Consider the following 17,557-nt stretch of genomic DNA (forward strand, 5'->3'; position numbering starts at 1 on the left):
AAACCCCCATGAGTAAACTGGAAATGGAGATGGCTGCAAGGGTTAAGAAGCTTTGGTCTCAGATACCCAGAGCAATTAGTGTGGGGTGACAAATTAATTTACACTAAATAACATACCTTAGATAATCCTTGCTTACTAACCATGCATTTTTATTGAAAACAAAAGCAAGATATTTTAAAACTTTGTGGACTTCCACTGCGCTTTTGATGAAAGTATCTTATAAAGTTTACTTATTTTGCATTTGCCATGAGCACCAAGCACAAGAGTATTACACAGATACACACTTGGTACACAAATACATTATTTCAAATGTCATATGTATGTGCATGAAGACACACACATGCACTCTGAAATACAAGAATTACCACTGGTTTCTTCCTTTTCTTTTGCCCACAGCTGTTACAGCTAATAACATCGTAATGTTGTATTTCTTCATTTAGGCTCTTTTTGAAGAATTGTGATTATAGGCTGCTTTTCAAAGTGACCTTGTACCACATTACCAGCCTGTTGAAGGGTACAGAAAATGACTATCACAAGCACTCTGACAGAGAAAATCACCTTCTGCCAGAAAGGCAGGACCTTATTACAGTAAACATCACTGAAATGGTGCTGGTATGTGCAACTGTGTATGTGTAGAGAAAGTTAACCACTGAAGTCAGAGGTGTAAAAATGGCACTGGGCTGAGTAAACTTCCTCTGCCTTTTATTCTTACAAGCTTCTCTTCATTATATTCAGGTTTAGCATCTTAATTATTTTGAGAATTATTTCTAAAATGAGATCTGTCATGTTGCTAAAAGCATGGGAATAAAAATATTCAATTTATAGTGGTTAAATCCTACTTCTATGATCAAAATAGAACATTAAATATTCCCATTTTGGCAGTGATAGGATGTTTTGGGAAGTGAGAGAAAATACTATAAAAACAAGATTTTTATTTTTTTAACCTGCTATCACAAAACTCACCTTGAAATATTTATAGAATTACCACACAGTGGTGGTACTTTGGCTGCATCATGTCTGCTGAGGGCAGCAAAAGAAGTATGAGCCTAAACTATATTGTCAGGAAGACAAAAATAAGTTGCTTTTGTAGATTCCCATTTACCAAAATCATATTGAACCCAGGCAAGAAAGGCCTCATCTGCACCTAAGCAAGCATGGAATAAACAAAATTGGATTATTTAGGAGACTCATGCAGTAAGAAACTTTTCCTGTTTTTTTAAATTATACCGAAACATGTACTTACACAAAACTAATGCCACTGCTGAGACAATACTTTCACACAGCTTCACACTGTGAACCTACTAATTAATTTACTAAGTTTCAGTAGAGAGAAGGAAAGCAAAAGCCAGAAGCATAGATATTCACCTGGGAGGCACATGGATCTCATGTGATAGAGTGAGAACCGAGATATGAATGTATGAAGTAGATCAGATTAATAAACCGTAAAACATAAAAGCCAGGGAAAACCCTCAATAGTTTTGAAAAAAACACCCTCAAACAAACCACCTCAAAACAAAACAAAAAACCTTCACTATTCAGTAGACAGAAGGTGTGTGACTTTCCACACAGAAAATTCTGGTCTATCCTGAAACACAAAACTTAGAAAATTTAGGTTTGGGTTTTTACCTTTTGTAAAATAACCATATGCAAGACTGAAACCAAACAGATGGAGACTCCTTCTCTTGTTCTAAAATACCTCACTTGAGCTACTGCCTGTGGGATTTACAGTAACATGTCATGCATGCAAAAACCTATTTGTTTCACAAGTCTGAATATCTTACCCTCCAGTTTCATGAATGTCTCCATGACAGATGAATCTGGGAAGGGCCAACCAAAGTTCCCAGTGTTCCTCCCAGGGACAGCCTGAGCTTATTTCTCTGCAGCAAGGAGGCTGCACATTTTGTCCAATGTCTCACCAGGGGTCCCAGCCAAATCAAGGCCAAACAGGGCAGAGAGAGGGGAAAAGGCACCTCTACAAATTTCAACAATATGCACCTTTCTACAAAAAGCATCTCTACAAATTTCAGGGAAATTGATGGCTACGGAGAGTTCAGAGATAGCCACAGTGAGGAAAAACTGAAATTATCAACTGAAACACTGAATTATCCAGCTACATAAATGTCTACAGTCCAGGTAGTTTCAAGATATTTGGGAAAAGGATGACTTTGGACACACAGTTTCTAAGACAGGAACATTTTTGTTTTATGTAGCACTATTTCATGTTTTTGCTTCAGATACTGCTGCAATTACAGAGCAATTATACAATGGAGTCAATTTACATCAGCTGAATAATAAATAACAAACCATGTTTATAATAGTAATAAATATTAAATTCAGTAGGAAATTTAATATTAATAAATATTAAACTACAAACACTGTATTAAATAATGCTAGCTATTTCTTATGCTCATAAAAAGAGAAAATTCTATTCTTGGAAAGTAAATTTATATAATTGAAATTAGAGCAGCTGAGTTTTATTTCTGTTTACTAATAAAATTCTGTCATACAGATAGTGCAAGATCCACATATTTTTGTTTAGCAAGAGAAGCGGATTGAATGCCATTGCAGAGCTTACCTCTTCTAACGCTTAGACCTAGCTGATGCTATAGTGACATCTCATCACATTTTTCAGCAAAAATGTTTCTTGAACTGATCCTTGTAAATAATCCACTATTAGTGTCTAATTACAAAATAAGTATGAAACATTTTATGTTTCATGGTACTTTAGAAAGAAAGATAAAACAAACCTAAACCCAAGGGAGCATACAGAAAAAAACCCCAAACCCTATCAATCTTAGAGGCAATTCAACTAATTGTGTAAAATTCCCCTCAACCCTCTATTCCCAGCAGCAGAAAGCTAATGACATTCTAGGTATTTTACTTTTGATTCTTCCTTAACCTTCAGCACCCATGAAAATATGGGTTCAGAAGGTTGATGAGAAATTAGATATAATTGTCACAAACACAGCAGCAGCACATTGAAGCTACAGTTCACCTGCAGCTTGAGAGTCCTTCTCCCACTGCAATGAAACCCTTGGCTTCACACTGTGGCCTCATGGCAGGGGCAGCATCTCACTGAGAATACAAATAATCTCAAGCATGTCCAGGGTCTCACCTACTTGCTCCAGGAACTGTACACTTGTAATGGTATAAATATACTGTCAACTTCCAAGACTACCATCAACTTGGTGAAATGCCAGACCACAAACTAGGAGAGCTGAATTCCTGCGGAGGAGAGAAAAGAAGGGTTTAGCAGAAGTTGTTTCAAATTATTACCAGAGAGAAGGACAAAAAATCAGTCCATGTCTCAAAGTACTGATTCCTGAGCTGGAAGCTTTGTGGCATCCAGGCTTTCATTTCAAATTTCAAAAGACACACCCAGTTTTGCCAAAGAAATGTTGTGTGATGCATCAAGGAGCCCAAACTCTTGATTTTCCCATGGATCATCACAAAGAGGTCTTCTACCCAGCTATCTAAAGAATCCTACTTAAAACAACACTTGACATCTTCAAACAGGAATGTACATTCCTAACCACATATTCCTAATGTGAAAATTTCAAATTTGTTCAAGGTGAGCATATTATGCTTTCATGCTGTGCACTGTGAATGTGTGTGCCTTAAACTGCCGAACATGTGGGAAAACACCACCTGAGACTTAGTAGGAGATGGGGTGAGATCAGTTAATCTACAGAATGGGCTTAACTTGAGCTCGAGGCCACAAAACCAAGAACTAGTCACATGGCACTTTTCTCTACTTTTCTCCTGGCACAAAATCCAGTGGTGGGAGGGATGTGTGTGTGCTTATCTGTACATCTGTAGCTTGAGACATTACAAGAATGAAGACTGGATCACTAATTCACACACCAATAATGAAATGACAGACAAGTGATATAGATATATCCTTTAAAAGAACCTGGTCAAAACCTCCCACAGAGACTCAGCCTTTTAAAGATGACTGTAAGCCTGCACAGATGCAAAATGGACCTGGGAAGATCTTAGCTATCACACTCATACATCCTGCAAAACACTACAGGATTGGAAGGGGAAGGAGGAGGAGGCAACAGATGGTGGAAATTTCACATTACCTTTACTGCGAGCAGAGTACCATGACAACCCTAAGATGGTTCAAAAGGCATTTTACTGTCTCAAAAGAGGCTCCCTATAGCCAAGGGATGAGGAATCTGGCTTGTGGTCAGATGAACAGAAATGACAACCAGCACAAAAACGATGTCCAGTTCTCACCCATGCACTTTTCCTGTCTGGGAGCGTTCCCATCCTTGGCTGAATCCAGACATTCTTCCCATTTGAGTTACTGCTGTTCTTGCAGGATCCCCAAGAGCTTCAGAGACCAAAATTTGACAAGATCCTGTGAGTGAGGAAACAGGCTGCTAATTTATTTTCTTTCTACTGCTTGACTTCCTGCAACTCTGCATGCCAACAGATGCATCAGGAAACACAGGTAAACACTTTTGCATCAGTCTTCCCAGAAAAAAATGGCTTAATCTTGTCATTTCCCTGCCAGGATGGAAACATTCCAGATTCCCTGAGTGAAGAACCTGTTAAAGGTGTCTCTTTTCACTAAATTACCATCCTATGCACCAAAACAGCACAAAGTCTACTGAGAACAAGAGCACAGTTCAAATGAGATAGCTGGTCATGGCACAAACCATCCCTCTGAACAGAACATCCCGCTGGATAGAAGCCACTTCAAACAGTTTTCAGGAAAACACTAACACAGTCTACCCAAAAGGCTGTTTTCTTTGGAAGTAGGGAAAATCTACCACAAAGCAACATATTTCCACTTAGGGGAAGAATGAAAGTCCTAAGCACATTTTGTCAGAAGACACCAGTTCCAGGAAAGCCTTAGTGATGCTGTGAAATGGCCATATCCTGGGATTCTAATTATTAAAAAGACTTTTTCATGTTTTACCCCAGTTCAGTAGCTGCATATGCTGGCCTAAAGGCCACACCAGAACTGCAAAAGAAGAACAAGACAAACCTTCGTGGGACCCCTTTTCTTCTTGCCCCAGTCCACACTTAGAGTGATGGGAGGAGGATTGTAGACCTCTTTCCAAAACACATCATGTGCTTTGCACTCACCCATTACATTGGTATGCCAAGCAATCAGATCTCAATGCCTTTTAAAAGTCAGTCTGTTGGTAGGAGTCCTATCCATTTCAGCAAATCGAAAGCACTGCCCTTTAAGGGATACTAAAAACCAGAGTGACATAATTCCTTGCTTAGTCACAGATTTTTGGAAGAAGCAGCAAGTTCTTAACAATTCTGGGTCCTTACCCTAGGATTAATGGAATATGAAGTCCTGTTAGGGATTTTGTTAGCTCATAAATCAATCACTGACTAAAAATGAAAACATTAAAGGTGAAAATAGATGCCAAAATATCTCTTAAAACACTAAGATGAAGCTATCTCTGAAGGATATTTCAGTCTTTCCCACAAAAGTGCAGGGATTTCAGAACCACCTGCTAATTCACTGCTGCCAAAGAGACAAATGCAGTTTAATTTCCTTCAGAATATGATTGAGAGGGTGGAGACCAATCACAGAAACATTTGGTCCTTTATTCACCTGTCTCTCAAAGAAAGTATATTTTGACACTTCAGATGGCTTGTTAATCACCAAGAAAAGACAATACCTCCTTTATATGTAGAAGGACAGCATTTAGTTCAGAGATGAGCAAGATCTTGAAAAAACAGAACAGAAGAGAAACAGTAAAAAGAACACGAACATGAACACTATAAATAGATGCAAACTTCACTGAGTCTCTAACTTGCAATTAATTGATTTACCAGAACATTTCAGTGTAACCCAATCTCATTCCTCTTAGAATCTGGACCCAGCCTACCAAACTGCACAAATCTGATGAGCTTGGGAACCATCATTGTTACTTCAAGCAAGATTCCAGTGCAAAACCTTCTGTAAGACAGGCAGCTCATAATGTGAAGGAAAGCACAACAGTGCAGAACACAAGTCTTGTGCTATTCCATTAGCACAATTATGGAAAACTAATCTCTGTTAAATACCCACAGCATAGTGGTCTGTGATTTCAAGAGATGTCATGTGACTTCATGACCTCGATTCTCCCTTTCAATCTTCTTTTAATTTTGATGTAAACAATGGTACATAATGCATCTTATGAGAATGCTGGCAAGTATCTTTGCTTCTTCTGTTTATATAGGTACAATCCCTGCTGTTTAGTAATTGAGCCAAAACAGATGAAAGATCACAAGCTCAACGCACAGACACACAATCAACTCATTTTTAGCAATTGTTGTTTACTGTTTTCTAAGGCAATTTATATTGTCATCCTGGTGATACAAAGAAAAAGGGCTTAAACTATACAAAAGTTTGCCACAAGATGCAAGAGTCAGCTCTCCAGGAGAAATCACAGAACCTCTGTGAATTACAAACTCTGTTACAAGAAGGAACACTTTTTTGTTTTTTGCAAGACAGCTTTCTTGCACACAGACGCCATCATTATAGAATGTAAGTGTTGGTTGAGACAGATATGCAAAAAGACAAATTTTACATTCATGAATTTAATCTTAAGAACCTGGGCTCACTGTTTTGAGTGCCACAAACAACATTTATGATATCATAAATTTTATGGGTCAATTAACATTTTTACCTTGTGGAAAAAAAAGCCATTTGGAAACAAAATAAAATGTTGCTTACCATTAACCCTTCAAGAACATGGCAAGAGCTGCTCAAAACAGAAAATAACCCAATGTACCAAAGCACACTGTTAAAAAATTTCAAATTATGCTACTTCTGTCTTAAATGTCTCATTACAGTCATTCCAGGGTCTAATAATATTGCAGAAAACTAGCACCCTCTAGAACAGAATGGGTGTTTTTTTCTGTTTTGTGCCATGGTGCAAGAGCATGAGTAGCTGATATTCTGAACAAAATGTCAGGTATGTTTTGAAGGTGAGTCCCTTAGGTGGTGGCACATCCAGGGAGTCTGGCAATTTGAAGGTGGTAAGGAATTTCAGGGGAGGTGGATGGAATGTGTGATTTTGTCCATTTCTGAGGTCCTGCTTTGCTTGCTACACCAGCAGTTTACACTGTGCATTTGAAGATTCAAATTGCCCTTCTGTTACACATACCTACCTCCTCTGACAACCACATTAGCACCTTCTGTAGACCGACAACACTATAAATAATATTGCCTATCAGTGTACAGGTAGTAAGAAAGTTTAAATAAATCAACTGAGAAATAATATGTCAATAAAGCAGGTTATCAATATCAGAGTGCTTGAGCCCCTTGTCAGCTACATTCAGGTACCATTAAAAAAGTGCTTGAAGTATACTTTAGTATTTCACTTCAACCTCTGACAATTCACATTAATTGCTTAATTTGATAAAAACTTGCATTAGCAGATTCAATAGTAGGCACTGGCATTCAGGAATGCCAGAACAAAACACAGGTGAAGTGTAAGAACTCTCAAGAAGAAAAGGAAAAACTCCATCCTGGGAGACTGAAAAGATGCCACTCTCCATAGGAGCACAGCCTGTTTAGCAAGTCAGCTGGCCTTCCCAAGGACCAAGTGCCTTTTGCCAGTGCAATAAGGACTGATCTACCTGACTGTGAAGTAGACATGACAAACCTAAAAGGGAGTTACAGTTAACTCTCTGCAGTTATAAAAACTGGGTGGTGGCACATGGCCTTGAAGTCAACAGCATTTATATAGTGCAATAGTAAATGCAGGGGAGGATGTCCTTCTTGGACTGTTTTTCCAAGTTCAGGATTTCCAGGCACATCCAGTTCCAAAAGCCTGAAAAGGTATGAAGCTCTTTCTCATAAGAGAAAGAGCTTTCCCTTTCCTTCCACAAGAAATGCCATATTGACATTTGCTGTCAACAAGTCTGATAGTAGCTTGATGTCCAGTTTATAGCACTGCTGCAACTTGCATGAATGAAGGGGATTTCTTGGACTGTTTATGCATCTTGCAGAGTCCTGTGCTTGTGGTGTCAAAGCCCACAGAAAAGCTCAGAGTACATTCAGGTTACTTGATTAAGCTCACAACTCCTGCATTTGAACTTAAAAGCATGAGCCTTTAACTGCACATAAAAACCAAGTAGGCATTCAGTATGTTACACTCAAAGAAAACCAACAGCCTTCTTCCCAAACTGTAAGCAAGAGGCAAAAGGTGAGTATTCTAATAAACACACCACAGTGAATAAAGTCTGCATTTGACTGAAAGACCAGGATGAACAGCAACTAAAACTAATCATCACCAGCTAACATTGCTGCCAGCCTGCTATGAACAACTCTTGGTTTCCTACATGCACTATAATAAGCTCCCATCCTAACCTGATGTTGTTAATGCTTCACAAAAGAGTTTCCAGTGCACACTGCCATGCAAATCTGACATGCCTTAGTTTTCTGAGACCTGGAGAAACAAGTTTTTCTTATTAATGAGTGCTTCAAATCACGCTAGAAGAAACCTCAACATTATAGAAAATGTCACTTTCTTTTTTTGTAATGTTTTTGATCAATTCACCCCACTCTCAGTCATTCATTATGAAGCAAAAGCTACTTCCACCTCCTCTGTTCTTGCAGAAAACCAACAAAAGGAAGTGTTCTTAGCATTCAGTGGAAAGTTACCACAGTTAAGGATTGCAGTCACAGAGTTTAAGATTTAGAGTCAGAATCTGGTGGAAGGGAGTAGGGGAGGAGGCTCCTAAAGAATTTTATCAGAGAAAGAATTGAGGCAAAAAATCAGCCAGGAAATCATCTAATGCCTATCATAGACCATAATGATTTTTCTGGACTTTTCAGCAATTAGTTTGGCAGTTAAATAAGAAAAATTGTGCCTTATTTGGAACATGTTGAATTTCACCTTTGAATCACACGATCAGTCTATTGTTTGCTAGATGGTACCCATGACCACAATTTTCCAGCAGAGGTGGACTATAATCCATTCATTCCTTAATCTGAGTGGCGATAACCAAAACACGAGTTCCTGAGGTTAATCAATATTTACACAATGTTAGTCATTTATCTGCAAAGGCATTAGAGTATGTTTCCTTAACAGTGGCACTTCAAAGGGGGCCTAGCTAGGAAAAGTCTCCCTTTTAGCAGGTATTAACACCTCTAGAGTGCTGGACTCAAGCACTAAAGAAGCAGCAAGGTTTTATACTGCATGGTTTTAAGAGTGGACAAGCCATGATCTGCAAAGGGATTTGGTTCTGGTGGTGGTGTTGGGGAGGGAGCATTTACAGTGCTGCTCACTTCTTGCAGTCTGGGTGTGTTTGTTAGTCCCTGTATTTTGCCAAACATGGATAATGCAGCCTGCATAGCTCGTAGTAGTGGAGAACTGCTTTTGTGCTCTCCATTGGAAAGACAAAGGAAAACAAAACACAGTACGGGCTGGAACACTATGAAGTGGAACAGAAAGATCTTCCTAGAGAAAAGCTTTGGAACCTAAATCTGCCTCAGCATAGCAAATACCTACCTGAAAGGTGAGGAAGGCCTTGTCACAAAATAGAAAATGTGGTTTGTAGTATGCACCCAGCACTGCTGCTAAAGATGATGCCTTTGAAGTATCAAGGAGGGAATTGTTAAAATGGTGTAAGACCAGTAATGACTCACTTCACTACACACATCCAGTAAGGATCACAGCCCAGTCTGTTGGTTTGCACAAGGTTGTCAGCTTTTGTCAAATGACAAACAGCCTTGTGCGGACAGGAGAACTACCATTCTGGAGGGAATAACACCCACCATCAATTATAGTAATGGTTTTGTAGTCTCTGTTAGCTAAAACAATTACTTTTCTCTCCAATTTCCTTCAGCTTCAGAGATATAAACCATGCATTCCAGAAGTAATAGCAACGAAAGCCCAACCAGACCAAAGCTGAGCCAGCCAAGGGCGAAAGACCACCACAAAGAAGAGGTTGGTCACAGTGGGAAAGGAAATGCACAAACATGGCAGAAAGAGAAGGATGATGTAGCCCAAGCCAGTACCATCCTGAGAAGTCCAAAGGCAGAGAAAAAACCAAAAAGTTCCGTCAAGAAAAGGGAGGATCTCTCTCGTGATGACTTGCTATTTCTTCTCAGTGTCCTTGAGGGTGAATTACAGGTAATGAATTGTCCTACTTTATATTCCAAATTAAAAGACACTCCACCCTCCACCCCCATTTCCCCTCCACCCACCACAAACACATGCTGCTTTTATGTTAAGGGAACACCTTACACAGTCCAATACAAGACAAATATGAACTGCAGCATACAAAAACACCCCAAAAATGCAGCTATTATAGCTATCAGACAGGAAACATGATCTTTATACTACAAGTAACTCTCAAAGCAGACAACTCATAAAACTTTCTAGCTGTTCTTCCCCCTTTTAAGTCTCTTGAATACAAAGTATTTGTCACTGTACAGCTGATATGAAGAACATATTACAGACCTTTAAGATATTTTACTTAATTATGTCTTATCCTCCCACTCCTATGAAGTCATGAGCTTTTACTCCCTACGAAACAGTATGTGCCACTTCACAAGAAGTAACTCAGTTAACAGTATTCTAACACTTTTTGCTAGAAAAATCAAAATAGCCATTTTATTTCCCATAATACAAAGCAAAAGTGTTACATGCCACTTAGCCCACAAGTTACTGGATTTTAAGAGTGTTTTTCTACCTAGAAAAGGAACCATCTGTCAAGTGGTAAATGATGCCTAACCTGGTCAAACGTAATTTCAGGAAGTGGGAACCAGATTTCCATTGAGTAGGGAAAATATTTCTGTGGCAGGCTTATTGCACAGAAGCAGTGACTTTAAAACTACTCAAGGGCAGAGGAAAAAGCAAACTGGCTAAAGGGGACTAAATGGGTGTAGCACATGGTGTCAGAGTTTATTACCTAGACAGTACCTGGGTAGTTCTATTCTTAACATATGTGTGTATGTTTATGTAATAATACAGACATGCTTAACAAAACACACGTGTGATATAAATATTTAATAGCTGCACCAATCTTTGAGGGTGGATCCAAGGCAAACTTCTACAGATTGTTTCATTATGCAAACAGAACAATTTCCATGTTTGCAAAACATTTCTCTCCTGCCCACCTGGTCTTTCTTAACTTAGGTTAAAATTCAGATGTCACACACTTTTATATATTTACTTATATTATACACACACTCTTCATTACACATGCATCATATCAATATAAAAATATTTAAATATATATATATATACATACACACACACATAAATACACACACACACCTCAATTATTAAAGTTTAAAGCTGGAATAGGGAAATGAGAATCTGGAAGACAATGAGACTGACATGAATGTTTTAAATCACATCTGAAATTTAAAAGGAAGCACCACTATGAATGAAAAATATAGGAAGTCTTCTTTTATCTGTTATTTTCCACCTCCTGTAATGCCAAGTCAAACAACTGAAGATCAGCTGTCAATCCAACCATAACTAAGTTTTTAATTTAGATGTCATTCCTTTCCAAATTCCAGAACATTCAAGGTGTACAAAGATCACCCTTCTATCTTTTTTCTGCAATGCTAAGGATTAGAAATAGACTATTTCGTATTTTAACACTTGTTTAAACAGTTATAAATGGGGATACAGAAGTCTTCCAGCCAAAACAAGTCAGACTAAAGGTGTTACTGTGGCCTGGTATATCCTTCTCTCCAATTCCCTTCCTTCCTTCCTATTCTATCCTTCTAGGATTAGCACATACTTGTTTTTAACAGAGATAACTGCAGACAGCGGATTTTTGAGACAGCTCATGTAGTTTGTATCAGTGCAATGGAGGCAAGGGGCAACCTTCACCACCAGAGGATGTGGAGATGGGGAAAAAAGCCCAAGAGGAACACATCTGGAGTGGGTTTAAACTACTGAACCCATCTACATCCATAATATACCGAATGTACAACACTTTCAGGCTTCAAGAAACATCCCACTATCCTGCACTAACAAGTCAATTTCTAATAGTACAAGCCAAACCTTGCCCTGAAACTTTGTCTTATGAATGCTACACATTGGTCCAGAAACAGTAAAATTATCTAATCATTAAAGAAGTACCTCAGCTTTGATGAAGGGTCTGAAGACCTTGGAGTTTATGCTGAACTAATAAAATACAAAGACCAATAATTCCCTCATGCTTTTCAACTGTCTTCACATTACTGACTGGTTTGAGTCACTTTATATATACAGTATTATTTTAGAAGTTTTTCAGTTTTCTTAAAATCAAAAGCAGAGAGCTAACCTGTAAACACATATATACAGTTTAACAAGATAAAGCCTTACTTTGTGTTTTTGCAGGCTCAAGATGAAGTTATAGGAGTACTTAAGGCTGAAAAAATTGACTTAGCTTTGCTTGAAGCACAATACGGCTTTGTTACTCCCAAGAAGGTGTTAGAGGCACTCCAGCGAGATGCTATTCAAACAAAGGCTGAGCAATGGCAAGAAGATATCTATGAAAAGCCTATGGGAGAGGTAAGAATGAGTAATTGATATTTAACCATAGTTCCAACTAAATTCAACAGAAAATCTCTCACCCACTGCTGGAGGAGGAGGCAAATGAGCTCTAAATCTGGAATGGAACATGAGAGTGAGAGCAGAACAAAGCCCAGGGTCCAGCTGGGACCGGAATCTAATGATCCTCACTTATACTTCAGACTGGGGGCTTTATACATCAACAGACACAATTTTTTCTAATTCAAACCATCTTCTTTTTCTTCTTCCCTTTCTGTAATCCACATTCCCAGCTCATGCAAGCAGAAACCTCACCAGTCCCACTTGTCTCGTGGAGGCCCATCCCGCAGCAATGACACAGCTGTGCACCTCTGCATACCCCTGGCTCCCATTAATTCAGGAGCAGTCATGGGGATACCTGCTTGGTCTGCAGACTTACTATAATGAGCTGGCATTAGAAACTTCATCCAGGAAGAAATCTAATATTCTCACATTATACCTAAGTAACCTTTAGTTTAATTACACTGCAGCAGCAGCTGCCATACTTTTTGAACAATGTTATCTGATTTATTTCTGCCCTAAAATGCAAATCACTGGATATTAAAACACCTTCACATCAGATTGTGGTTTTTTTATCCCAGGTAGCTGTTTCCAATTCAGATGAACGTTTTTTAACATACTGTTCAGTACAGATAAACATCACAAAATAAAAGCAGAAATTATGAATAAAATTCTCCTACCAAGTGGTTTTTTCCAAGCTTTTTCAACAGAAATGTACCTAAGGACACAGAGATAATTCCAGACAAAATTATGTCAGGCAAAAGGTCAACTCTTATTTCAGAAGCTCAGAGGTTAAAATCTCTGGATATAATCCGAAACAGATAAAGTTCATCTGTGAAGCTTAATTTATTTTAGAACACTGTGGTATTATGTCACAGAAACTTTGAGCACAAATGGAAATGATCTGAGGAGAAGTCCAAAACAGTTGGAAAACATAAGCTCTGTCTGTTACTTTGTGTAAGTTTATACATACTCTTTTTCTTCTTACACTTAATGGCAGAGAAATAATTTCTAGCACCACTGGATCTGGCAATTTCAAAAGGCAAAGGTAAACATCCTGAGAGCAACTGAAATGGGAGAAGGACCACTGCCACTTCTTGGTCTTGGTAAACCAAAAGATGCTATAATAGACAGGCATTCCACAATTTCAGTTTCAAAATCCCCCTGAATTATGTCAGAGATCCATTTTGTTGGGTTTTTTGGGTTTTTTTCTTTTTTTTTGTATTTTTCAACCACACATAAAGACCAAAGGAGAGGTGGAACCAGCCACAAAGTCGAGGAACAGACCATTAAAATTCCCCCCTTTGCTACTAAGACAATATACCTTTATATCTGCATGTGCATCTCACCCTCGAGAGTTTTGCCTGGTAGCTCTGAACACAGAGACTATCTTCCCAAAACTCAAGTGAAATTACAATTAATTTCAGAAGGCAGCTGAAAGATTTCCAGTCCTTTACCATTTTCTCATAATTCTCTTACCTATTCTAAACATAAAGTTTCTTGGCAGATTTGATTAAGAACGTAGTGGGAAAATTTTGTGACTGGACAACTTTACTCACTGGGAACAAGATTAATAGGTGAAGAAATGTAGCAAATTAGAAAGCAGTATTAACACATTCTCCTCTGCAAAACCTACGAGAAGTGTGACAGACCAAAACCATTTCTTCTTTGGCCATTAGGAGATATTAAAATTTTTTTTGAAAACAGGCTTTTTCAATCAAACTTGCTCTACAGCTATTTCTTTCTGCATCCTAAAAAACGTCAGATAAGATTACTGTTAGCACTCACATTTGAAGGACATAAAATAAATTACAGTTTTATTTTGGTTTTGTTTCTGACTAAAAGGCCTGAAAAAGTTTTCCATTTCTGCGTGGTTTATAAACTTAGATGTAGTCAGTTTGTGTGAAAAAAATCTGTCTTTGGATCAATCATCACTTCTCTTGAATACACAGTGAAGTGTATTCAACATTCTAGTAAATGCAGAATAACAGTATAAGAATAATTCTCCCTGGTTCAAAAATAAACAATCTTTTTTTAAAGGAATTCAAAAAATCAGAGATGGTGATGTAGGGAAAGAGATAAAGATGAAAACGCTGCAGAATTTGTGGGGTCTTTTTCTCTTCATGGTATCAGAAAGCAGATTCTGGTTTCTAACTCCCAATAATACAGCCAAAGATTAAAAAAAAATCACGTGCCTCACTGTTTGAAATAGGACAAACCTCCTACCACTTTGAGAGCTCCACTAAAAGAAGTGAAAGGAGAGAAGGCCTGTATTTTGCATCCATCAAGGATAATTAAAGATTGAATCCATTTCTGAAATCCCACTGTCAATCACCTTGGGGAAAGATGCAACCTCACCAGTATTTTAACAAAGTCTGTTTGTGTCCTCACAACATCTGGTAAATGTTGGTCAAAACTTTCCAAGGACCACAGCTGCAGGGCACCAATAAGTCAGTCACAGGAACAGACTGAAACAATAGCGCTGACAAGGTGGCATTCAGGAGAAGACCACCAACATATCTGCATGGAAATTTGGCACGGCTAGGGCTGAAAAAGGCAGGGGAAGAAGTGCTCCCATAATCTCTGGTAATCCTAAACTCAGGATTGTACATTTATAAACAATGATTTTGAGGATATTATTAACAGGAATAATACTACACTGAATTTAGGATAAACTGTATGTAACTGATGTAACTACACTGGATTTTCTTCTGGCACACCACCAAACACAAAACAATTTAAAAACAGAAAGACAAAGAGTTCAGTTCTGATGTAATGGATATGAGATACACCATCCTAGTTTGACTTCAGTCAAGAGCTAGTGGCAAAATGTAGTTAAACTATTAAATTTGTGTGAATTTTTAGCTTGCTCAATTATTCACAGTTACGTAAGGCTATGCCTCTGATTTTCCATTGTATTGTACAGCATGTTCAAGTATTAATTCTAGCAAAAAGCCCATATGGTTAGCAAGAACAAAACAACAAATCACTTAATTAAGATTTTTATCACTTTAATTTTCAACAGAAGACATTTATACTGCTGCTTATTAGCCCTCTGTGGTTTTTAGCTAAGAACTGTGTAGGCTGAGTAAACTTGTGTGCATGCATATAAATGGATATTTCTGCATGGGCAGATCTATCATTTGGCCAGAGCAATCTCAGGAACCAGGGGCTGTTGGAGACGCTTCTGTGTGAGGATCTCACACCAACGGGGGTTCATAGAACTTCTCTCTCTTCTCTGCTGGAGATGTGGGAGTCAGCCACAAGATCTCACAGGGAAAATGCAAGAGTCAAATCTGCTCCCCAGGGAGGTGCCCTTATCTTGCAGAGGGACACAACATTTTCTCAACAAACCACACGGGCCAGCAACCAGTCCCAGGCTCTGCCCTGTGTGGTCCTGCAGGGAGGGAAAGGTGTGCTGCACAGGGACACACTGTGTCACAAGGCCAAATGGCCATTCCTGTTATGTATCTCACATGTAGATCTCAAGTGTGTGCATTAATTGTGATGTAGGATTGCTGTCTCTCCAGTTCTCCTCTTTATGACCCACCTGTACCAGGAGACAGTACCAGCACTTCTTCCCTTCCCTCCCAAGCTCACACTCTCCACCTTGTTCCCAGCCAGAACAGCCAAATGCTCACAGGAGAAATGATCTGACAGCATGCTTAAAAGAAACAGAAAAGCATCTTCTAGTCCCAGCAACAGGAGAAAACTGCAACATGCAAACTGCTTTAATACAGCAGCTTATTAACTTTTCTCTTACTCTTTCATGTGAGCAGGTCTCCCCAAGACACTACTCTTCTTTTTCCCATTTAAAATTATTTGTTCCAACTCCCTGCCTTGAATACACACCTCACCCATTCCGAACACCAGCTTGCAATCCAAAATGTTGTAATCTCAACAATGACAAATGTGCTACTGTGAAGTGTAAAGTATGGAGAGCTGCAAAACAAAACCCTGGAATTAATAACTTTTATTTTTGCATACATGCTGCATTACTGCTTGAATTAACTTCTTGTAACCATTCAGCAAGTACTCTAGAGCAAACAAAATATACAGAACATATGAAACCCTCCTGGCAGGTCCCAGATTCTTGACACTGAACCGTGCAAGAAGCAGAATTATTATACACTTGGTTAATGTTGCTTGGCTGATGACTAACCCTCATCTCAATCAAGCATTTACATGTTCAGATCATCTCATTTATGATCAGCTTGTAACCAGAAATGTCAGTGCTTTCTTATGACAGCAATTGACATATCCCCTCAGATTTTTTACATATACCTTCAAAGTGGTGGTCCAATCCACATAAATGCCTTTCCTTTCTTAACCCCACCCATGCAGCCTGCCTGAGCTCACACTGAGGGCTGAGACCAGCAGGCACTCAGTGCCTGCTGCAAGGCTGATGCCCAGCTCGTATCAATTTAAACAAAACAGAGCCATAGTTGCAAGCAGCACTACACCACAACTTTGTCAAAAAATCAGGAGCCAGATTGCTTTCTGACAACAGTGTATATTCACCTGACAGTATCATATTTAAAAAGACAAGGATTAGAAACTTAGGTGATGGCACTTCATTCATCTGTAATACCTGCTCCAAAAACCCCTCAGAAATCTTGGGTGGTGGGAAGGTTGATAAAACATCTTTCTGGTAAGTTAGAAGCTAAATAAAATATTTCAATTTTTAAAATTTCCACTTCTGGTAAAATAAGGGAGAGTGTGAAGAAATTAAAATGGACAGTTTTCCTCAACCTGACCTTTTAAGGCAATCCAGTTTTCAACTGCTTTAAGAGATATAGAAAGCACAGCCAAAAGATCCCTGTATAAGGCGACTCTTGGTTACTAAGAGAGATTGCATATGCAAGGGTTTAGGTAAGAAATGTTTTTCCAGGGGAGGTCCTGGAAATCAGGATCATGATTCCAGAAAGCAGTCACCTTGCCAGGGTAAAACATACAAATTATTAGTCAACAAGATTAAAAAAAACCCTTAATGATCTGCTGTAAGAGCACCACAAAACATCACCAAAACAAATAAT

The 17,557-nt window shown here is 38.7% G+C and overlaps 2 protein-coding genes across 4 annotated transcripts in view; one reads left to right on the forward strand and one right to left on the reverse strand.

Annotated features, from left to right (window-relative positions):
• Positions 1 to 17,557, reverse strand: part of CMSS1 (cms1 ribosomal small subunit homolog) — a 221,469-nt gene that overhangs the window by 131,737 nt on the left and 72,175 nt on the right. The gene's annotated exons all lie outside the window — the stretch shown is intronic.
• The window catches only part of FILIP1L (filamin A interacting protein 1 like), a 187,913-nt gene that overhangs the window by 99,892 nt on the left and 70,464 nt on the right, over positions 1 to 17,557 (forward strand). For both annotated transcript variants that reach the window (XM_058838133.1, XM_058838140.1), the window contains exons 4-5: positions 9,814 to 10,100; positions 12,309 to 12,482. In XM_058838133.1, coding sequence (XP_058694116.1) covers positions 9,831 to 10,100; positions 12,309 to 12,482 — 444 coding nt within the window. In that variant the 5' untranslated portion in view covers positions 9,814 to 9,830. The remainder of the gene's footprint in view (positions 1 to 9,813; positions 10,101 to 12,308; positions 12,483 to 17,557) is intronic.

The sequence above is a fragment of the Poecile atricapillus genome, chromosome 1 (genome assembly GCF_030490865.1).
Source record: "Poecile atricapillus isolate bPoeAtr1 chromosome 1, bPoeAtr1.hap1, whole genome shotgun sequence".
NCBI classification, from domain to species: domain Eukaryota; kingdom Metazoa; phylum Chordata; class Aves; order Passeriformes; family Paridae; genus Poecile; species Poecile atricapillus.